Consider the following 17,009-nt stretch of genomic DNA (forward strand, 5'->3'; position numbering starts at 1 on the left):
CCAATACCTCTCAGGATAGCCTACTTTTTTTTTTTAACTTGAAATTTGTTTTATTGAGAAAAGAAAAATGAACAGAAAAGCAACCCAAGGGGTTATGGAAGGATAGGCTGATTTTTACCTTGCTCATGAAGCTGCTTTAATGCCACCAGCCTTTGGACAACCTGGGGCACAGTGCCAGACATGGAATCCCACTTTTGAACAATGTCAAATAGCTGGTGTACCTGAGGAAACAGACAAGGCAGTGTACAGAACTAAAAAAAAATCTAAATGTGACTGTCAACATCTCTTATTAAAAAAATTAGTTTTAACCACTTCTGGACTGGAAGGATTTGCCCCCTTAATGACCAGGCGATGTTTTGCGATTCGGCACTGTGTTACTTTAACGGACAATTGCGCGGCCATGCGACACTGTGCCTAAAAATTGATGTCCTTTTTTTCCCACAAATAGAGCTTTCTTTTAGTGGTATTTGATCACCTGTGCGATATTTATTTTTTGCGCTATAAACAAAAAAAGAGCCACAATTCAAAAAAAATAATAATAATATATATATATATATATATATATATATATATATATGAAATTTTTGCTATAAAAATATTTAAAAATCAAATTATTTTTTAACATTCTAGGCCAATTTGTTTTCTGCTACATACTTTTGGTTAAAAAAAAAAAAAAATCGCAATAAGCGTACTTTGGTTTGCGCAAAAGTTATTGCGTCTACTAACTACGGGAAAGATTTATGTCATTTTTATTGTTTTTTATTTATTTTTTTTACTAGTAATGGCGGCAATCTGTGATTTTTTGCAGGACTGCGACATTGCTGACCGTTCTCTCTCAACGGGGAACGATCGCGGTGTCAGACGGAAATCGGAGCCGCCTGCCTGCTGCATCGGCTTCCCCGCTGACGAGCGCTTGCTCCCTAGTCTCCTGCGCGCGACCGACGTATAGCTACATCGGTTTGCCCAGGAGTATAACTGCGGCGGGCGGTCGTAAAGCGGTTTAAGAAGAACTCCATGAAAACTTGTTATTCTCCCATGCAGTGGGGCTCTGACCACACTGCATGGGTTAACTGCTCATTTTGTATAGGAGCGCAAGGAAAATCTGTACTTAACAGATCCTCCAGAAAACCGCACTCCCCCACATCAGCGGTGGACTGTTCCATCTGTCCTCAAGTCCACAGTCAATCTATGGGTGTGATGACATCAGGAACAGTCCATTCACAAGCCTGCTAGCATGTGCTGGGAAGGAGCAGCAGGGACCGCTGTTATGGTCAGCGGATTAGGTAAGTATATCTCCCCTCCACAACCCCCTAGACAAAAACGAGCAGTTAAACCATGCAGTGTGGGCACAGCCCCACTGCATGGGAAAATAAAAAATATTCTCGGAGTTCCTCTTTAATTTTTACTAATGTTGGGTTACCTTTTAGCAACTATGTAAAATTAAAACATATCTTCGAACATAGTTTATAAAGCAGCCCGGCCTGTAAATTGTGTAAATCTTGTAGTGTATAGTGCAGGGCACTTACACAAGATGGCATTACTATTAAGGGTGTGATTGTATGAAAAACCTTGGAGCGTGTGCAAACATCTCCACTGAATTGGCTGAAAAAGTTTGTACATGGGTGAACATAAACTGCAAGAGAAGGAATCATGTGGGAGTGAGGAAAAACACAAGTACAGCCCCTTTTTCATCATATCCTAGGCAAAATGTGGGGAGGGAGTCCAACTGCAAGGACAATTTTTTTCCCCCTCTTCAGTAATAAAGCCCAAGTGCAGTCAAAATAAAAAACAGAAAAATCAGCACAAAGGAAATAACTTACAGTCAGTAGGATGTGTCCCTTGTGCCGATGCCCGTTTTGTTAGGTTAAATCCTCATTCATCAGGCACCCGATCTGCTGTAGTCTTCCAGTGCATTAAGGGTAGATAGAACTGAGGAGCTGTCGCCGGCACTCAACAGTGCTCAACTATGCCCTTTCCAACTTGCTGTACACCGAGGATTGGCTCTACAAGTTCTCTGCTTTATTTATTGTGTGGGTCTATAACTTCTTTACTTTTCCTGCTGCTTCTTTAACATTACCCCACCAGTCATCAAAGGGCAGCAATGACATTAGAAAGCAAAGCCTTCTTTACCAAGATGGCTGCCTCCACAGAGTATAAAACATGGCACCGTAAGCCAGTGATGTGGAAACGATCAGCTGCAGGGAGTTTACACGCAATGCTAGTGACAATATTTTTTGCCCCCTGCTAGGCTTTTATGGGCACAGCTTCCACAGCACAGGTCTTTGTTAAAGCACACGTAAACCTACTATAATGCATTTAAATATTTCCACTCCATTATGTATTCAGATGTTCAGAGCAGAATACTTCTCTCTCTTAGTAAAAAGCAAATTTGCCACCCCCTTTGGTGCTTGGATACATGACCAAAGCTGTGGCTATGGTTGAGTGGTTTATGCCAAAAAGGAGGGTCAATGTCTACAAAGAGATTCATAATGAATTTAGATTTTGATATTTAGATTTTAAAAGTATACCTTGCTTTCTGTGTCTGCATCCTCAACTGCTGCTTTGTGCTTTGCAATTTCGTTCATCTTCCCCAAAACACTCTATGAAATAAAACACACAGCTACTTGAAACCTATGTCAGAACAAAAAAGAGATTCTACTTCTGGACACCAGTTCCTTGATCTACAAATCAAAGAGGTAACATTGTTTACCTGTAGCCTGGCCTCCACCTGATCCAACGATGCAACATCTAACATGTTCACTTTGGCTTGTAGTATTTCCACAGTATCCTGGGGCAGACAAAAAATCCAAGGCATTCATTTGTGATTCTACCCTACTTTCAGGTTAGCTAGTATTCTACTTTTCAGTAAAGGTTTCTTAAAGCGGAATTTCCGGCCACATACACTTTTTGAGCTAAAAACATACCCCCCTAATCCTAAGCTATCCCCAATTACCCTAACCTTAACCCCACATTACATTTACTGAATAAAGATAAATACTTACCTTTAAAATTGATTGCAGAGCGCGGCCATCTCCAGTGTAGGCATCTGAAGCCGTGGTGTCCCCCGCTGTGTCCCTCTTCCTGGTTCTGGGCTACCCAGAATGCTGATCGCAATCTCGCGCATGCGCTGTAGATTGCGATCGGCACTTAAGAGTAGCGGCCGGCCGTTCCCATTGCATCCTTGGATTGATGACGCTCATCTCCCAGGAGGCAATGCAAAGGAGGAAGTGACGTCGGGGGCCGTGGCCGCACAAGGAGGAAGAGGAAGGAAGGTACGTTTATTTTCATTAAAAACAAGATAAGTGAAAAAAAAAAAAAAAAAATATTAATAATCCAATTCTTTTTCAGGTCTTTTTAAGCAAACTGATGCTGCAAAGTTGATTTTCAGGCTGGAACTCCACTTTAACATAGCTTTAAGTACAATGGTGCTTTTTACAGTTGTTTTCACACTTGAGACAAGCTACATACCATGAGATTTGATCCTTGCAATCCAACAGTGAGGGGATTCTGCAACAAAAGAAGTAAGGTCCATCACCTCTAAAATGAGTAAGAAATAAGAATTCAAATATATATTATCTGCCAATAACTTGCCTGTGGGTCCTGGTCACAGCGCACAGCGGATTCTAGCTCACCCAGTCTTTTCTCAACCTCCGCCAACTATAAAACACAAAGACAAGTAAATAACCCATTACTGTGATATGTCTCAAAGAAAATTTCAATGTGACAGCTATGAAAAGCATTTCTTCAAAACTAGGTTAACTGAACTTTAAAGCCCCAATGTAATTTTTTTCTATGCTGTCTGCTACAGCAGGTTCACTGTGGCCGATAGCTAAATGCACTTACAGACAACCAACATGACATATAGTTGTTAGAAGCTTGTAGCAAATGACAGATACGGAACATTTTTAAAAGCACAGAGGAAACCATGTGCAATGTGTCAGTAAGATATATTCTCACTCATGAAAATCAATGTCTACTTGATAATGACATCATAATACCATATGAATTAAAACACAGTAGCTCATAGTATGGCTCACACCTGCTCATGTGTTGTGTATGTTCAGAGACAGATTTAATGTGCTGGTCACAGGTCTTCTTCCAACAACAATCACTTCATGACTAGAAGACATTGATAGCTAGATACCTATGCTAAATTAAGCAGCATTCATATGCGTCAGTTAACTTAACAACTATGACAATTTTGTATACCCAAATTTTTTTTAAGGCATATATTTGTTGATAAGTGTTTATCTGCAGGCTAAAGGCCTTTGTTTTATCATTGAAGCCTCCATGTGATATGTTGTCATATGTTGTAGCTGATATAGTGGTCACATAATCACTAACTCCTCTGATTGCCTTCTTATTGTCAGTGAGAACCCGAGCCGTCAGTGACAGATGGAATTGAGAGTCAGCAGCCGCACAATGTTTTCAGCTACTTGCTTTGAAAGGGGGGACATATGCCCCAGCAAAGGGTATGATGCTGGGGGACCTTTATTTAGGTTGCAAAACAGGAAGGAGTTAGGAGAACTATACATTTGCAAGTATTCAAATAACTACAAAACATGCTTAAGCAAAACCACCAATGTTTACTATCTTTCTCAAATAATTTTTGTTATACACAAAAAAAAACATAACGTGATCATGTTTGTGCCACCTAACATTACCTTAGCAGCCTGGGAAAATTTGTTTTGTTCAGGGCGGCAATGTAATTCATAGGTGACCAAACCCCCATCTTTGTCTAATCCCTTTGCCGGGCTTTTTCCTTCTGGACTCTTCCTGGTTTTAGCAGCATCCAACTGAGTTAGCAACCGCCTAAAATAAAACAACAGATATAAGATTTAATTCCAAGTGCCCCCCCATGCCATGTCAGCCTAATATCAAACACATTCTCATATGACATCGTTATAGCATTTATGTATTACAAATACAGATTTAAAAGAACAATCATGTGTCAACTTTTAAAAATTTAGAGTAGTCAGTCCTATGAAAGAGGAATGGGTTACTGCCCAGGTCTATTTATACAAGGGTTATCTGTAATATTTTAATGCTTACTTTGCAAGAGCTCCGTCAGGGTCTGTCAGGTTGATGGCAGCATCAGGACCTAGCAACTTCTCTAAGTGGTTGGAAACTAACTGCTGCTTCAATGTAGCCACTTGCTTTGCTAATGCAACTGGAGTAAGCTTCTCTTCCGTGGCTGATTCTTTAACAGTGCTCTATATACAAAAACAGAGAATTAGGAGTTTATTAGAACAAAGAATTCACACAAAAGAAGGGACTCAAAGAGTTACATTACATTTATTAAAGGTGGTTATTTACAACTTTCAGAAAGGTTGCTTAATCAAATTGATTTAAATGTCAAATATTCACCTGTATCTTTTCAACTTCTTGCGTCAGCTCTTGTACTTCATGAAGCAGCCGCTGGTACTTTTGTTGCGGTGTCTCCTTAATGCCAATTCCTTCCCCCAGCTGCAAAAGAAATACAAATAATCCTACATACAATAGTGCACTACTCTTATGCTCCTAAAAAAACAAGCCCATTAATAACATCAATGCCTTCGAGAAAGGGTAGTAATAAATAAGTTACTTAGGTTTTAGCCGATCTCTGTTAGATAGATCTCACATCACTTCATGTCCAGGTGACTTCTGTTAGACAAAGTGAGGAGAAATCGCCCTAGCAGAGAGACCTAGAAATAAAAGCTTATACAACAAAAACAAACTGAGAAAAAACAACAACAAAAGGGGGGAATTTATTATAACTGGAGCAGACAGAATCTAAAGCAGCCAAGCATAGCAACCAATCAGCTTCTACTGTTCAGTTAACCACTTGCCGGCCAGCTGCCCCCTATATACGGCAGCAGGTTCCAAGTGAATTGCCGTACCTGTACGGCAGTTCGCAGGCGTGATACTGGGGAAGGGGGGCACGACCACTTGCCAGCACAGGACCCGATCCACAGGGCCGGCAGCTGCGATTGCCGCCTGGCACCCGCGGAGAGAGAACTGCGGTCTGCATTTTAAGGTCATGGAGTGGCCTAGCCAGTCTCCAGACCTTAATACTATAGAATATTTATAAAGAGAGCTGAAACTTCGAGTTTCCAAGCAAGAAACCTTAAGCATTTAGAGAAGATCTGTAAAGAAGAGTGAACCAAAATCTCTCATGAGATGGGTGCAAACCTGGTAACCAACTATAAGAAACGTCTTACCTGTGTGCTTGCCAACAAGGGTTCCTCCACAAAGTACTAAGTTATGTTTTGCTTGGGGATCAAATACTTATTTTACTCACTGAACTGCAACTTAATTTATAACATTTGTATTGCGTTTTTTTCTGGCTCTTGGTTGATAGTCTGTCTCCATCATTTAAAATACATCTATGATAAACATAGACCGTTTCTTTGTAAGTGGGCAAACTTACAAAATCTGCAGGGGATCAAATTATTTAGAAGATGGTTAGGTAACCAATGAAAAAAAGTAGACCAATTAATATGGTTATTAAAATCCACCAATCTGAATTTGATGCATACTGTGCTGTGGTCTTTCCTATAAAACATATTATTCAGAACACTTCAAATGTTACTACAACCCCAAAAAAAAAAAAAAAAAAAAAAACAACACACAAAAGCATTCACTGCCTACACTACATCCGAACCAAAGCATCCAACCCCTGGGTAATGTCAGAAGGTCTTTGTACAGATCCTTGTTTTCTAGCACTGGCAGCAGCGAAGCAAAGCAAGTCAATGGATCTGTGGTAGAAAAGCATGTTAAAGTGCATCCTTTTACCAACTGTAAGCCCTAAAATCTTCCTAAAATGTTTGAAAAAATACAGTTTAAACAGTATTATTTGTCATAAACAAGGAAATACATTGATAGAGTGCAAAATGTGTTCTAACTGCCCCCCGTGCTTTCTGTGGCAAAATAGTACAGAAGCCAGTTACCAATTGGGGAGGCCCTAGTGGCTCACCTACCAATACAACAGATCATTCTAGATAGCCTTCTAATTTGCAATATACCCATTAAAAAGTGCTGCAAATGGGATGATTGTCAAAGGGTAGAAGAAACTCAAGGGAAACCTTCGCTTTACACTAAAAAGATCAAGTAAGTTTATATGGGTCACACACATTGGTTAGTATGGTGGAATCACTCTATTTCCTCATCCTTATGCGGTTTTCCCACTGCTCTTTTAAAAAAATAAATCAAAAATGCATATGCTTTTTTGTTTTTATGTCTTTCTATTGCGTTTACTGGTTGCCTGACTCTCAGCATGCACCTGTGAAACATGGGCATGGGACTCAAAAAACACACCAAAAATGCAACCATTGTATTTTTTATGCTTTTTCAGTTTATTTCAATTTGAAGCTGTGTTTTTTGCGCAGTTTTGAAAATGCTGCAAGCAAGACTTTTCAAAAAATGCAATACACCCACAGGGCAGTCATGTGAATAGTCCCATAGGATTTAAAGGGGAACTTTTTTTCTTTTTTTTCAAGGTAAAAATGCATCAGTGTGAAAGGGCTCTTAATCCCTTCAACAAATTAAACAAATATGAGAGCAAATCAAAGTATTACCCAAATACTTACTAGTTCATATTCTCCAGATTCATATCCGGTCCGTTTTGACTTGCTGATTCGATCTGAGAAATCTACAAATGAAATATTGAGTGCATGAGTGCATTTCCACTACTTTGTGCAATAAAATGAAAACTTTGGAAGCGATTAAATAAAGGCTTTCCAAGAAATTCCGACAGTATTTTTCTGTTGGGGAGTCTAGCGCGAAAATCATGTAGTTTGTGTGGCACTTCTAACATATCGCTATGACTGTGACAAATTTATTAACAAACACCACATCAGAGTTAAAAAGGTTCTAAAGGCAGAAGGTTTTCTACCTTAATGCATTCTATGCATTAAGGCAAAAACCTTCTGCGTGCAGCTCCCACCCAGCAACCCTTATACTTACCTGAACCTGATCTCGATCCAACAGTGTGCACAAGAGTAGCAGCTCTCTAGGCTTTCTCCTCATTGGACAGAGAGGTAGCAGCGGGAGCCATTCAATAGACACACACACAGAGCTGACTCCGGAACAAGCATGCACGAGTTCCCACACTGCAAGCAGCCTGCTATGGGGGCACTCGGCAGGGGGAGCTGGGAGCGTCAAAGGGGGACCGGAGAAGAAGAAGATCAGGGCTTCTCTATGCAAAACCATTGCACAGACCAGGTAAGTATGACAGATTTGTTATTTTTTAAAAATAAAATGCTTGCCTTTACAAATCACTTTAGTCATTTTAATATACCAGGCATTTTTACCCCCTTCCTGCCCATTCCAATTTTCAACGCTGTCACACTTTGAATGATAATTCTGCAGTCATGCAACACTGTACCCAACTTACATTTGTGGTAATCACCACGTTTTATTTTTAGCTAAACAAAAAAAAAAGGCCAAAAACAAAAAACAAAAACGCATTTTGCTTTGTTTCGGTTATACAATTTTGGAAATAAATAATCTTTCTTCACAAAAAGTTAGTCCAAATTGTATTCGGTTAGATTTCTTTGGTGAAAATAACCCTAATCAGTGTATATTTAGTCTGTAGGAAAGTTAGAGTCTACAAACTATCGTATATAGATCTGAAAATTGATCAATTCTGATGTATTGATGGCCCTTGCTAATGAAGTCAACGCCCAGCGCGCCGATGTAAACGCGTACAGGGGGGCGGAGCCTAGCTGACGACCTTGCATCCTCTCTCTGTCTTCACAACCGTTGTTATGCTTGCACAGTTGAGTGCTGTTTTTTGTAAGTAGACTCGTATGGAATAAATTGTTTTATTATAACGCAGCAAAGAGCATTAGATCTCTTGTGTTTTATTTCATTCCCCATCTGGTCCTCCTTGTATGGGTGTATGAGCCACTGGATCCTGGACACTTCTTCTGTGTTATCCTGCTGATCATTAAATACCCCTGTAGGGGACTGCTGTATCTGACCCTGGGTGACTCCTGGGTCAGAACCTAAAGGTGAGAGGCTTGGATTTGCGGTGCTGGAGCACATTCACGAGGGTGGTTTGCGTTTGAGATTACAACGTCACTTTATCACATGGACTTTCATTTGGTTTATACTTCTGGGATTATTTGAAATATCTTTTTAAGATTTGTGTATTTATTTGGCACATATGATCTAGCGCAGCACTTTCTCTTATTTTGCCCACAACCATGTCTCAAATGCTGCCTGAGGTGGCCTCTTCAGTTGGTGTCACGGGTAGCAAAGCCCTGTGGAGTAAATTTGTCAATTCTGGCACATCTCTGCAGCAAATTCACATACATGTTTCCAAAAGGTACGCAAATCTGTTGCATGCACCAACATTTGTTGTATGGAAGCAAGAAGCATTTCCAAAGAGAGTATGTGCCACTCTTTATGAATATCATGGTTCATCTGTGCTGGGAACAGGGAGTTAGAGGAAATCTCAAGGTGAGGAGAAATCCTCTCAGACAGCTGTAAACGAGAACAAGTGTTTTCAATAGAATATTACTCTTCACACCCTGTTTTTGACAATGGTAACAAAACAAATAGGGTAAATCTACCCTGGGAATACACAGGCAAGGATAGCAGAAATAAAGTCTTTTTTACCGTAAACATATTGAAGTACAGTGCCTTGCGAAAGTATTCGGCCCCCTTGAACTTTGCAACCTTTTGCCACATTTCAGGCTTCAAACATAAAGATATAAAACTGTAATTTTTTGTGAAGAATCAACAAGTGGGACACAATCATGAAGTGGAACCTTGAGAAGATTTCCTCTAACTCCCTGTTCCCAGCACAGATGAACCATGATATTCATAAAGAGTGGCACATACTCTCTTTGGAAATGCTTCTTGCTCCCATACAACAAATGTTGGTGCATGCAACAGATTTGCATATCTTTTGGAAACATGTATGTGAATTTGCTGCAGAGATGTGCCAGAATTGACAAATTACTCCACAGGGCTTTGCTACCCGTGACACCAACTGAAGAGGCCACCTCAGGCAGCATTTGTTGAGACATGGTTGTGGGCAAAATAAGAGAAAGTGCTGCGCTAGATCATATGTGCCAAATAAATACGGAGTCTACTTTATTTATATTCTCAGAATTTGTAGGAGGTGAGAAGTTTTATCTTCACCCCAATGCTTCCTCTCCCCTGCTCTTTTATCAACCACTTGTGACTTGATTGAAGGCAGGTGTCTCCAAAAATGAGAAGACAGAACTGGGAGACACCACATTGTTACATACAGTGATGTGCTCCTCTCATTATGCAAATGCATGAACATACAAATGCATGAACATACGGACACGCTAGGAGAAAGGTGTGGAAAGCCAATGACTACAAGACTACACAATTTTTCCCTGACCTCACACCTCCTCCTTGCAGTGCGTAGCTTAGATTCTCTTCCTGGGACCATGGCACAATGTAAAAGCAATTGCCAGGACAATTTCTTCTAGAAATACTTTATTGTAGATGCACGACGCACACAAAAGTTAAATCCAGCTGATGCATTTCAGTTTACAAGGCAGAAATGCATTCAGTTCATTAGATAACCAATAAGTTTTGAGTTGCGCAACCAGCAAAGGTCAAGCAAAGAAGTCAGATAAACCTCCTGCAACAGTTGGGAAACCTACTGTGAAGGTCGCAAGACACAGATTTGCTAGTATGCATGCACAAACTCATTTTAATTTGCAATGATTGCATTAACAAAAAAAAAAAAAAAAAAATGGATTTTTGTACTTACCGTAAAATCCTTTTCTCTGAAGTTCGACAGACGCAGCTTCATACCTTCTTTAAACCTTTAAACCATTGGATTATGCTCCTCCCACCAGGAATAGGACACTAGGCAGGAAAAAGCTTTACCACGCCTACTGGGGCTAGTTTCGTTGCAAGCAGTGTTTAGAAGACAAAAAAAAAAAAACCCCATTAACACAGAAGCAGAGGGACGGGTGCTGCGTCTGTCGAACTTCAGAGAAAAGGATTTTACGGTAGGTACAAAAATCCAGTTTTCTCTATCGTTCATCGAAAGACGCAGCTCCATATCTTCTTTAGACTATTGAGATGTCCCAAAGCAGTATTTTCATGAGGGGTGGGAAGACAACGCAAAGAAGAACATAACTCCCAAAAGGCTAAACGTAGCCAACCAGGTAAAATGGAGTTCAACCAGGAACAACTAACTGGAGCTCCCCTATAAAAAACATACACCCTCAAAGAGGAACAAAAACTATTCTTTTTAAACAGCAGCCTGCAAAACCTTGCGTCCAAAAGAGGCATCCAAAGATGTCAACACATCAACTTGTAGAATTTTGCGAACGTATGCACAGACGACCGAATTGCCGCCTTGCAAACTTGCATTATTGATGCCTGATGGCGAAAAGCCCAAGAGGCACTCAGCGCTCTAGTAGAATGCGCCTTCACTGGGAAAGGAGTAACCTGAACCTTCAGCGAATAAGCCTGAACATCCGTCTGCCTGATCCATCTGGAAATGGTCACAGCAGATGCAGCCAATCCTTTACGAGGTCCCTCAGTAAGGACAAAAAAAAAAAAAGAGCATCTGATTTTCTAAAAGACTCAGTGGCCCCCAGGTAAACCCCGATTGCCCGAACCACATCCAAAGAATGCAAAGCAATTTCCTTGGGATGCTTGGGCTTGGGACAGAGTGAAGGCAACACAATGTCTTCATTCAAATGAAAATCAGAAACCACCTTAGGAAGAACAGACTGATTTGGTTGGAGTGCCACTTTATCTCTGTGGACCACCAAATAAGGCGAGCGCAAGACAACGCCGCAAATTCAGATGCTCTGTGGGCAGAAGTGATAGCCACCAAAAAGGCAACCTTCTGAGACAATGAAAGCAGAGAAATCTCCAGAATGTTCCCAAAAGGAGGCTTTTGAAGAACAGATAACACCAGATTTTAGATCCCACAGAGGTAGCGGGGACCACCTCGGAGGAGCCATATGGCGCACTCCCTCGATGAAGGTACGAATCAAGGCATGCGTAGCTAACAGGTATTGAAAATATATAGCCAAAGCCGACACTTGGCCTTTGATAGTGCCCAAAGCCAACCGCTGTTCAACCCCTTTCTGAAGAAAAGCCAAAACCCTAGCAACAATAAAACAAGCGAGGGTGCACCTTCAGCGATTCACACCATGAAATGTACAATTTCCACGTACAATGATAATATCTTCCTGGAAGTCTACTTCCTAGCCTTCAATAGCGTAGGAATCACAGAGTCAGAAAGACCTCTATCCCTCAACACCTGGCTTTCAACAGCCATGCCGTTAAAGCCAGAGACTGTAAAGCAGGATTGAAGATTGGACCTTGAGACAGCAGATCTTCCCTGAGAGGAGGTCTCCAAGGAGCATAAGCGACCAACCTTACTAGGTCTGCTTACCAAGACTGGCAAGGCCAGTCTGGAGCCACCAGAATGACTGGGATCCCTTCCACCTCTACCTGGCATAGAAGCCTCAGCAGGAGTTTCAGCGGAGGAAAGGCATAAATCAGCCAATACCGACCTCAAGGAGCCACCAGTGAGTCTGTGGCATCGGCCAGAGGATTTCGAGACCTGGCTACGAACCACTGCACCTTCTTGTTGAGACGAGAAGCAAACAGATCGACCTTGGGTGTCCCCCACCAGACACACAGGAGATGAAACACCTCCGGATGTAGGGACCACTCCCCTTCAGCCACCACCTGACGATGCAGGATATTCCGCTTGCCAGTTTTCCACACCTGGGATGTGCACAGCAGAGAGGGCTAGAACAAACTGTTCCGCCCAGGCCAAAATCTCTGGCCACCTCCCTGGCTGCAAGACACTCTTGGTACTCCCCTGGTGATTGATCTAAACCACAGCCGTTGCATGGCCCGATTGAATCCGAACCAGACAATCTTACAGACGAGTCGTCCAGTGGTTCAGACAAAGCTTTATTGCTCTGAGCTCCAAAACATTTATCGGCAGTTTGGACTTTTCTACTGTCCAGGTTCCCTGGGCACAGATCTTCCCCAGTACCCCGCCCCGGCCTGATAGGCTGGCGTCCGTGGTTACCACCGTCCAAAACAACGGGAGGAGGGACTTGCCCTGGCATAGTGCTGGAGAATGAAGCCACCATAACAGAGCAGATCTTGTGTTGTGGCTTAACCAAATCAAAGTGTCCAAGGACTTTGGATCCTTGTTCCATTTGACAAGAATCTCTCTTTGCAAAGGTCTAGTATGGAACTGAGCAAATGGAACCGCCTCGTAGGTGGATATCATCAGACCCCAAGGCCCGCATGCAAGTTCGCAGAGAGGACAGATTGTTTGAAAACAACCAGATCACCCCCTGCAACTTCTGCCGCTTGTCCAGGGGAAGAAAGACCCTCACCAAAGCTGAAATCAGAGTCAGGCCCAAATAATCCAGTCTCAAACAAGGTATCAGGGCTGATTTAATGAAATTGATGTTCCACCCTGACAGTGATTGTCAGGTAGCTCATCAGGGCTGCATGAGAGTCTGCTCTCAATAGGAGATCATCCAGATACCCCAGTACCGCAATCCCCCGTTGGTGCAACAATGCCAACACCGGGTCCAGTACTTTGCTAACCACCCTGGGAGCGGAAGCAAAACCAAAGGGGAACGCCACAAATTGATAATGCTCTTCTGCTACGGCAAAGAGAAGAAACTGCTGGTGTCCAGCGTAGATTGGGATGTGTAGATATGCGTCCTTGATATCTATGGAGGCCAAAAAGTCTCCTTGGTGTAGGGACGCCACTACTGTTCTAATGGATTTCATGCAAAACCTCTGTAACCGCACAAAGTGGTTCAGAGCCTTGAGGTCCAGAATTGGACGCACTTTGCATTTTTTTCTGGGCAGAGTAAACAGGTTTGAATAAAACCCTTAAAAGCGCTCCTGAGAGAGAACTGGCACAATCACCCCTTGAGACAGCAGATCTTGTACCGCCTCCCGTAGATTCCCTAACCGGTCTGAAGATAGGCGCAGATTGGATGGGAAGAATCTGATGGACGAGGATGGATTTCGATCTTGTACGCTGATCCAATCAGTTTGTGAACCCAGTTGTCCTGATCCAAGGAAGTCCAAGGTCCTGGAAAGAAGCAAAGACATCCTCCCACCCAAGAAGCGGGTGAGGGCGCCCCTTCATGCAGACGAGGATTTGTCTGCAGATCCGGACTGGCCGATCTTTGATTTACTGGACCATGGCTTCTTGGAACTCTCAGAAGGCCTGAACGGCTTTCCTTTTTCTTGAGACCCGGAGGAACAAAAAAGCCGCTTACGAGTAGTGAAGGAAGGCCCCCATCTGACGTGGCGCCTTGCCCTTAGAGGATTGAGGAAGAAGAGTACTCTTCCCACCCGAAAGGCCTTTGATCAATTAATCCAGAGAGAGGATTCAAACAACCTCTCCCTCATAAAGGGAAGATCCGTCAAAGCCTTTTTGGAAGCCTGGTCCGCAAACCATCTTTTTACCCCCACCATGCGTCTAATCATAATCCCCGCTGCCAACACTCTGGCCACTAGGGGAGCCGTATCCAGGGATGCATCACACATGAACACCAGAGCTCGAGCCATCTGGTCCATTAGTTCCAGCACCGCTGGGGGGAGCTGCTCAGCTTCCAAATTACCTTTTAGTAACTTCACCAATTCAGTGACCGTTTGACACCATACCATTCACAAATATTGGGTTCAATTTGGAACCTGCTAGCATGTGTAGATGGTAGGACAGAGACTCCCCTCGTCTATCCACAGGGTCCGCGAAGGCCGGGGATTCTTCCACCGGAAGCACAGTAGACTTATTCAGCCTGGAAACCGGGTGATCAACCTTTAGTGGCACGGTTCCCCTAGTGGAAACTGCATCTGCAAAGGGATAACGGCGTTTAAAGTGCTTAGGCACCACTAGCATGTGCTTGATGCGCCGCCATTGTTCACTGACAATATCATCAAAACGCTCTTGTCAAAGAAACACCCTGACCGATTTTCGGGAGCCAAAAGACACCTGCGAACCCGACGCTGTAGATTCATCTGCCAATTTTAAAGTTTCCCGCACTGAAACTATACAGTGGGGATCGAAAGTTTGGGCACCCCAGGTAAAAATTTGTATTAATGTGCATAAAGAAGCCAAGGAAAGATGAAAAAATCTCCAAAAGGCATCAAATTACAGACTAGACATTCTTATAATAGGTCAACAAAAGTTAGATTTTATTTCCATCATTTACACTTTCAAAATAACAGAAAACAAAAAAAATAAATGGCGTCTGCAAAAGTTTGGGCACCCTGCAGAGTTAATATCTTGTACTGCCCCCTTTGGCAAGTATCACAGCTTGTAAAAACGCTTTTTGTAGCCAGCCAAGAGTCTTTCAATTCTTGTTTGAGGTATCTTTGCCCATTCTTCCTTACAAAAGTCTTCCAGTTCTTTGAGATTTCTGGGCTGTCGGTCACGCACTGCTCTTTAAAGGTCTATCCATAGATTTTCAAATATGTTGAGGTCAGGAGATTGTGAAGGCCATGGCAAAACCTTCAGTTTACGCCTCTTGATGTAATCCCCCGTGGATTTCGAGGTGTGCTTAGGATCATTATCCATTTGTAGAAGCCACCCTTTCTTTAACTTCAGCTTTTTCACAGATGGCATCAAGTTACCATCCAAAATTTGCTGAAATTTTATTGAATCCATTTTTCCTTCTACTCGTGAGATGTTCCCTGTGCCACTGGCTGCAATACAACCCCAAAGCATGATTGATCCACCCCTATGCTTAACAGTTGGACAGAGGTTCTTTTCATTAAATTCTGTGCCCCTTCTCCAAACGTACCTTCGCTCATTCCAGCCAAAAAGTAAAATTTTAACCTCATCGGTCCACAGAAGTTGTTTCCAAAATGCATCAGGCTTGTCTATATGTTCATTTGCAAAGTTCAAACACTGATTTTTGTGGTGAGGACGTAGAAGAGGTTTTCTTCTGATGACTCTTCCATGAAGACCATATTTGTACAAGTATCTCTTTATAGTGGAATAGTGTACCACAACTCCAGTGTCTGCCAGATCTTTCTGGAGGGATCGTGCAGTCAAACGTGGGTTTCGAATTGTTTTTCTCACAATCCTGCGAGCTGTTCTGTCTGACATTTTTCTTGGCCTTCCAGATCTTGCTTTAACTTCCACTGTTCCTGATGACTGCCATTTCTTAATTACATTCCGAACAGAGGATATTGACATCTGAAAAAGCTTTGCTATCTTCTTATAGCCTTCTCCAGCTTTGTGAGCGTCAACTATTTTCAGTTTCAGTTTTCTAGACAACTGCTTAGAAGATCCCATGGTGCTGATTGTTGGGGCAAGGTCAGATGAGTCTGGGCATTTAAACTTTTGAGATTGACATCACCTGGTCTTCCCAGACGATGATTGAGAACAATCCATGACACTGGCAGTGCATGCTATAAATTCTGCAGGGTGCCCAAACTTTTGCAGACACCATTTTTGTGTTTTCTGTAATTTTGAAAGTGTCAATGATGGAAATAAAAATCTAACTTTTGTTGACATATTATAAGAATGTCTAATCTGTAATGTGATGCCTTTTGGAGATTTTTCCATCTTTCCTTGGCTTCTTTATGCACACTAAATACAATTTTTTACCTGGGATGCCCAAACTTTCCATCCCCACTGTAAGTGCTTCCACCAATGCGCATTCCCAGGGGACAAGTCCTCTTCACCATCAGAATGCGAAGGCAACGACCCCTCAGGGTGGGGTGCCTCTGTGGCGGCCATATCTGCCTCAGAATCTGAGGAAACTACCGAGGGAGGTGAAGGCAGAGGACATTTTCGGCTAGCAACATTTTTACATACAAAATCTACCGTTAACACCAGGCTTTCCAAGACGGCTGTGAGCGCAGACAGGGGCTGCGACCCAGAAGGTTCCGCAGCCGAATCTAGGGGTCTGTAGGTGAAATAGTACCCTGGGACTCCATTTTTACACCGAGATGAAAATAACGCAGTGTCACTTTAAAAGTCGTTAAATTGCGATCCCACCGCTAAGTTAGCTTTA

The 17,009-nt window shown here is 42.4% G+C and overlaps 1 protein-coding gene across 1 annotated transcript in view; it reads right to left on the reverse strand.

Moving 5' to 3' along the window:
- DCTN2 (dynactin subunit 2) overlaps positions 1–17,009 on the reverse strand; it is a 79,584-nt gene that overhangs the window by 18,412 nt on the left and 44,163 nt on the right. Inside the window, exons 4-12 of the mRNA XM_082246118.1 lie at positions 7,569–7,630; positions 5,368–5,466; positions 5,053–5,213; positions 4,665–4,812; positions 3,592–3,657; positions 3,469–3,507; positions 2,711–2,788; positions 2,529–2,600; positions 119–221 (exon numbers count right to left, since the gene is read on the reverse strand). Coding sequence (XP_082102244.1) covers positions 119–221; positions 2,529–2,600; positions 2,711–2,788; positions 3,469–3,507; positions 3,592–3,657; positions 4,665–4,812; positions 5,053–5,213; positions 5,368–5,466; positions 7,569–7,630 — 828 coding nt within the window. The remainder of the gene's footprint in view (positions 1–118; positions 222–2,528; positions 2,601–2,710; positions 2,789–3,468; positions 3,508–3,591; positions 3,658–4,664; positions 4,813–5,052; positions 5,214–5,367; positions 5,467–7,568; positions 7,631–17,009) is intronic.

Source organism: Pelophylax lessonae (genome assembly GCF_965119305.1).
Source record: "Pelophylax lessonae genome assembly, chromosome: 2".
Taxonomy (NCBI): Eukaryota; Metazoa; Chordata; class Amphibia; order Anura; family Ranidae; genus Pelophylax; species Pelophylax lessonae.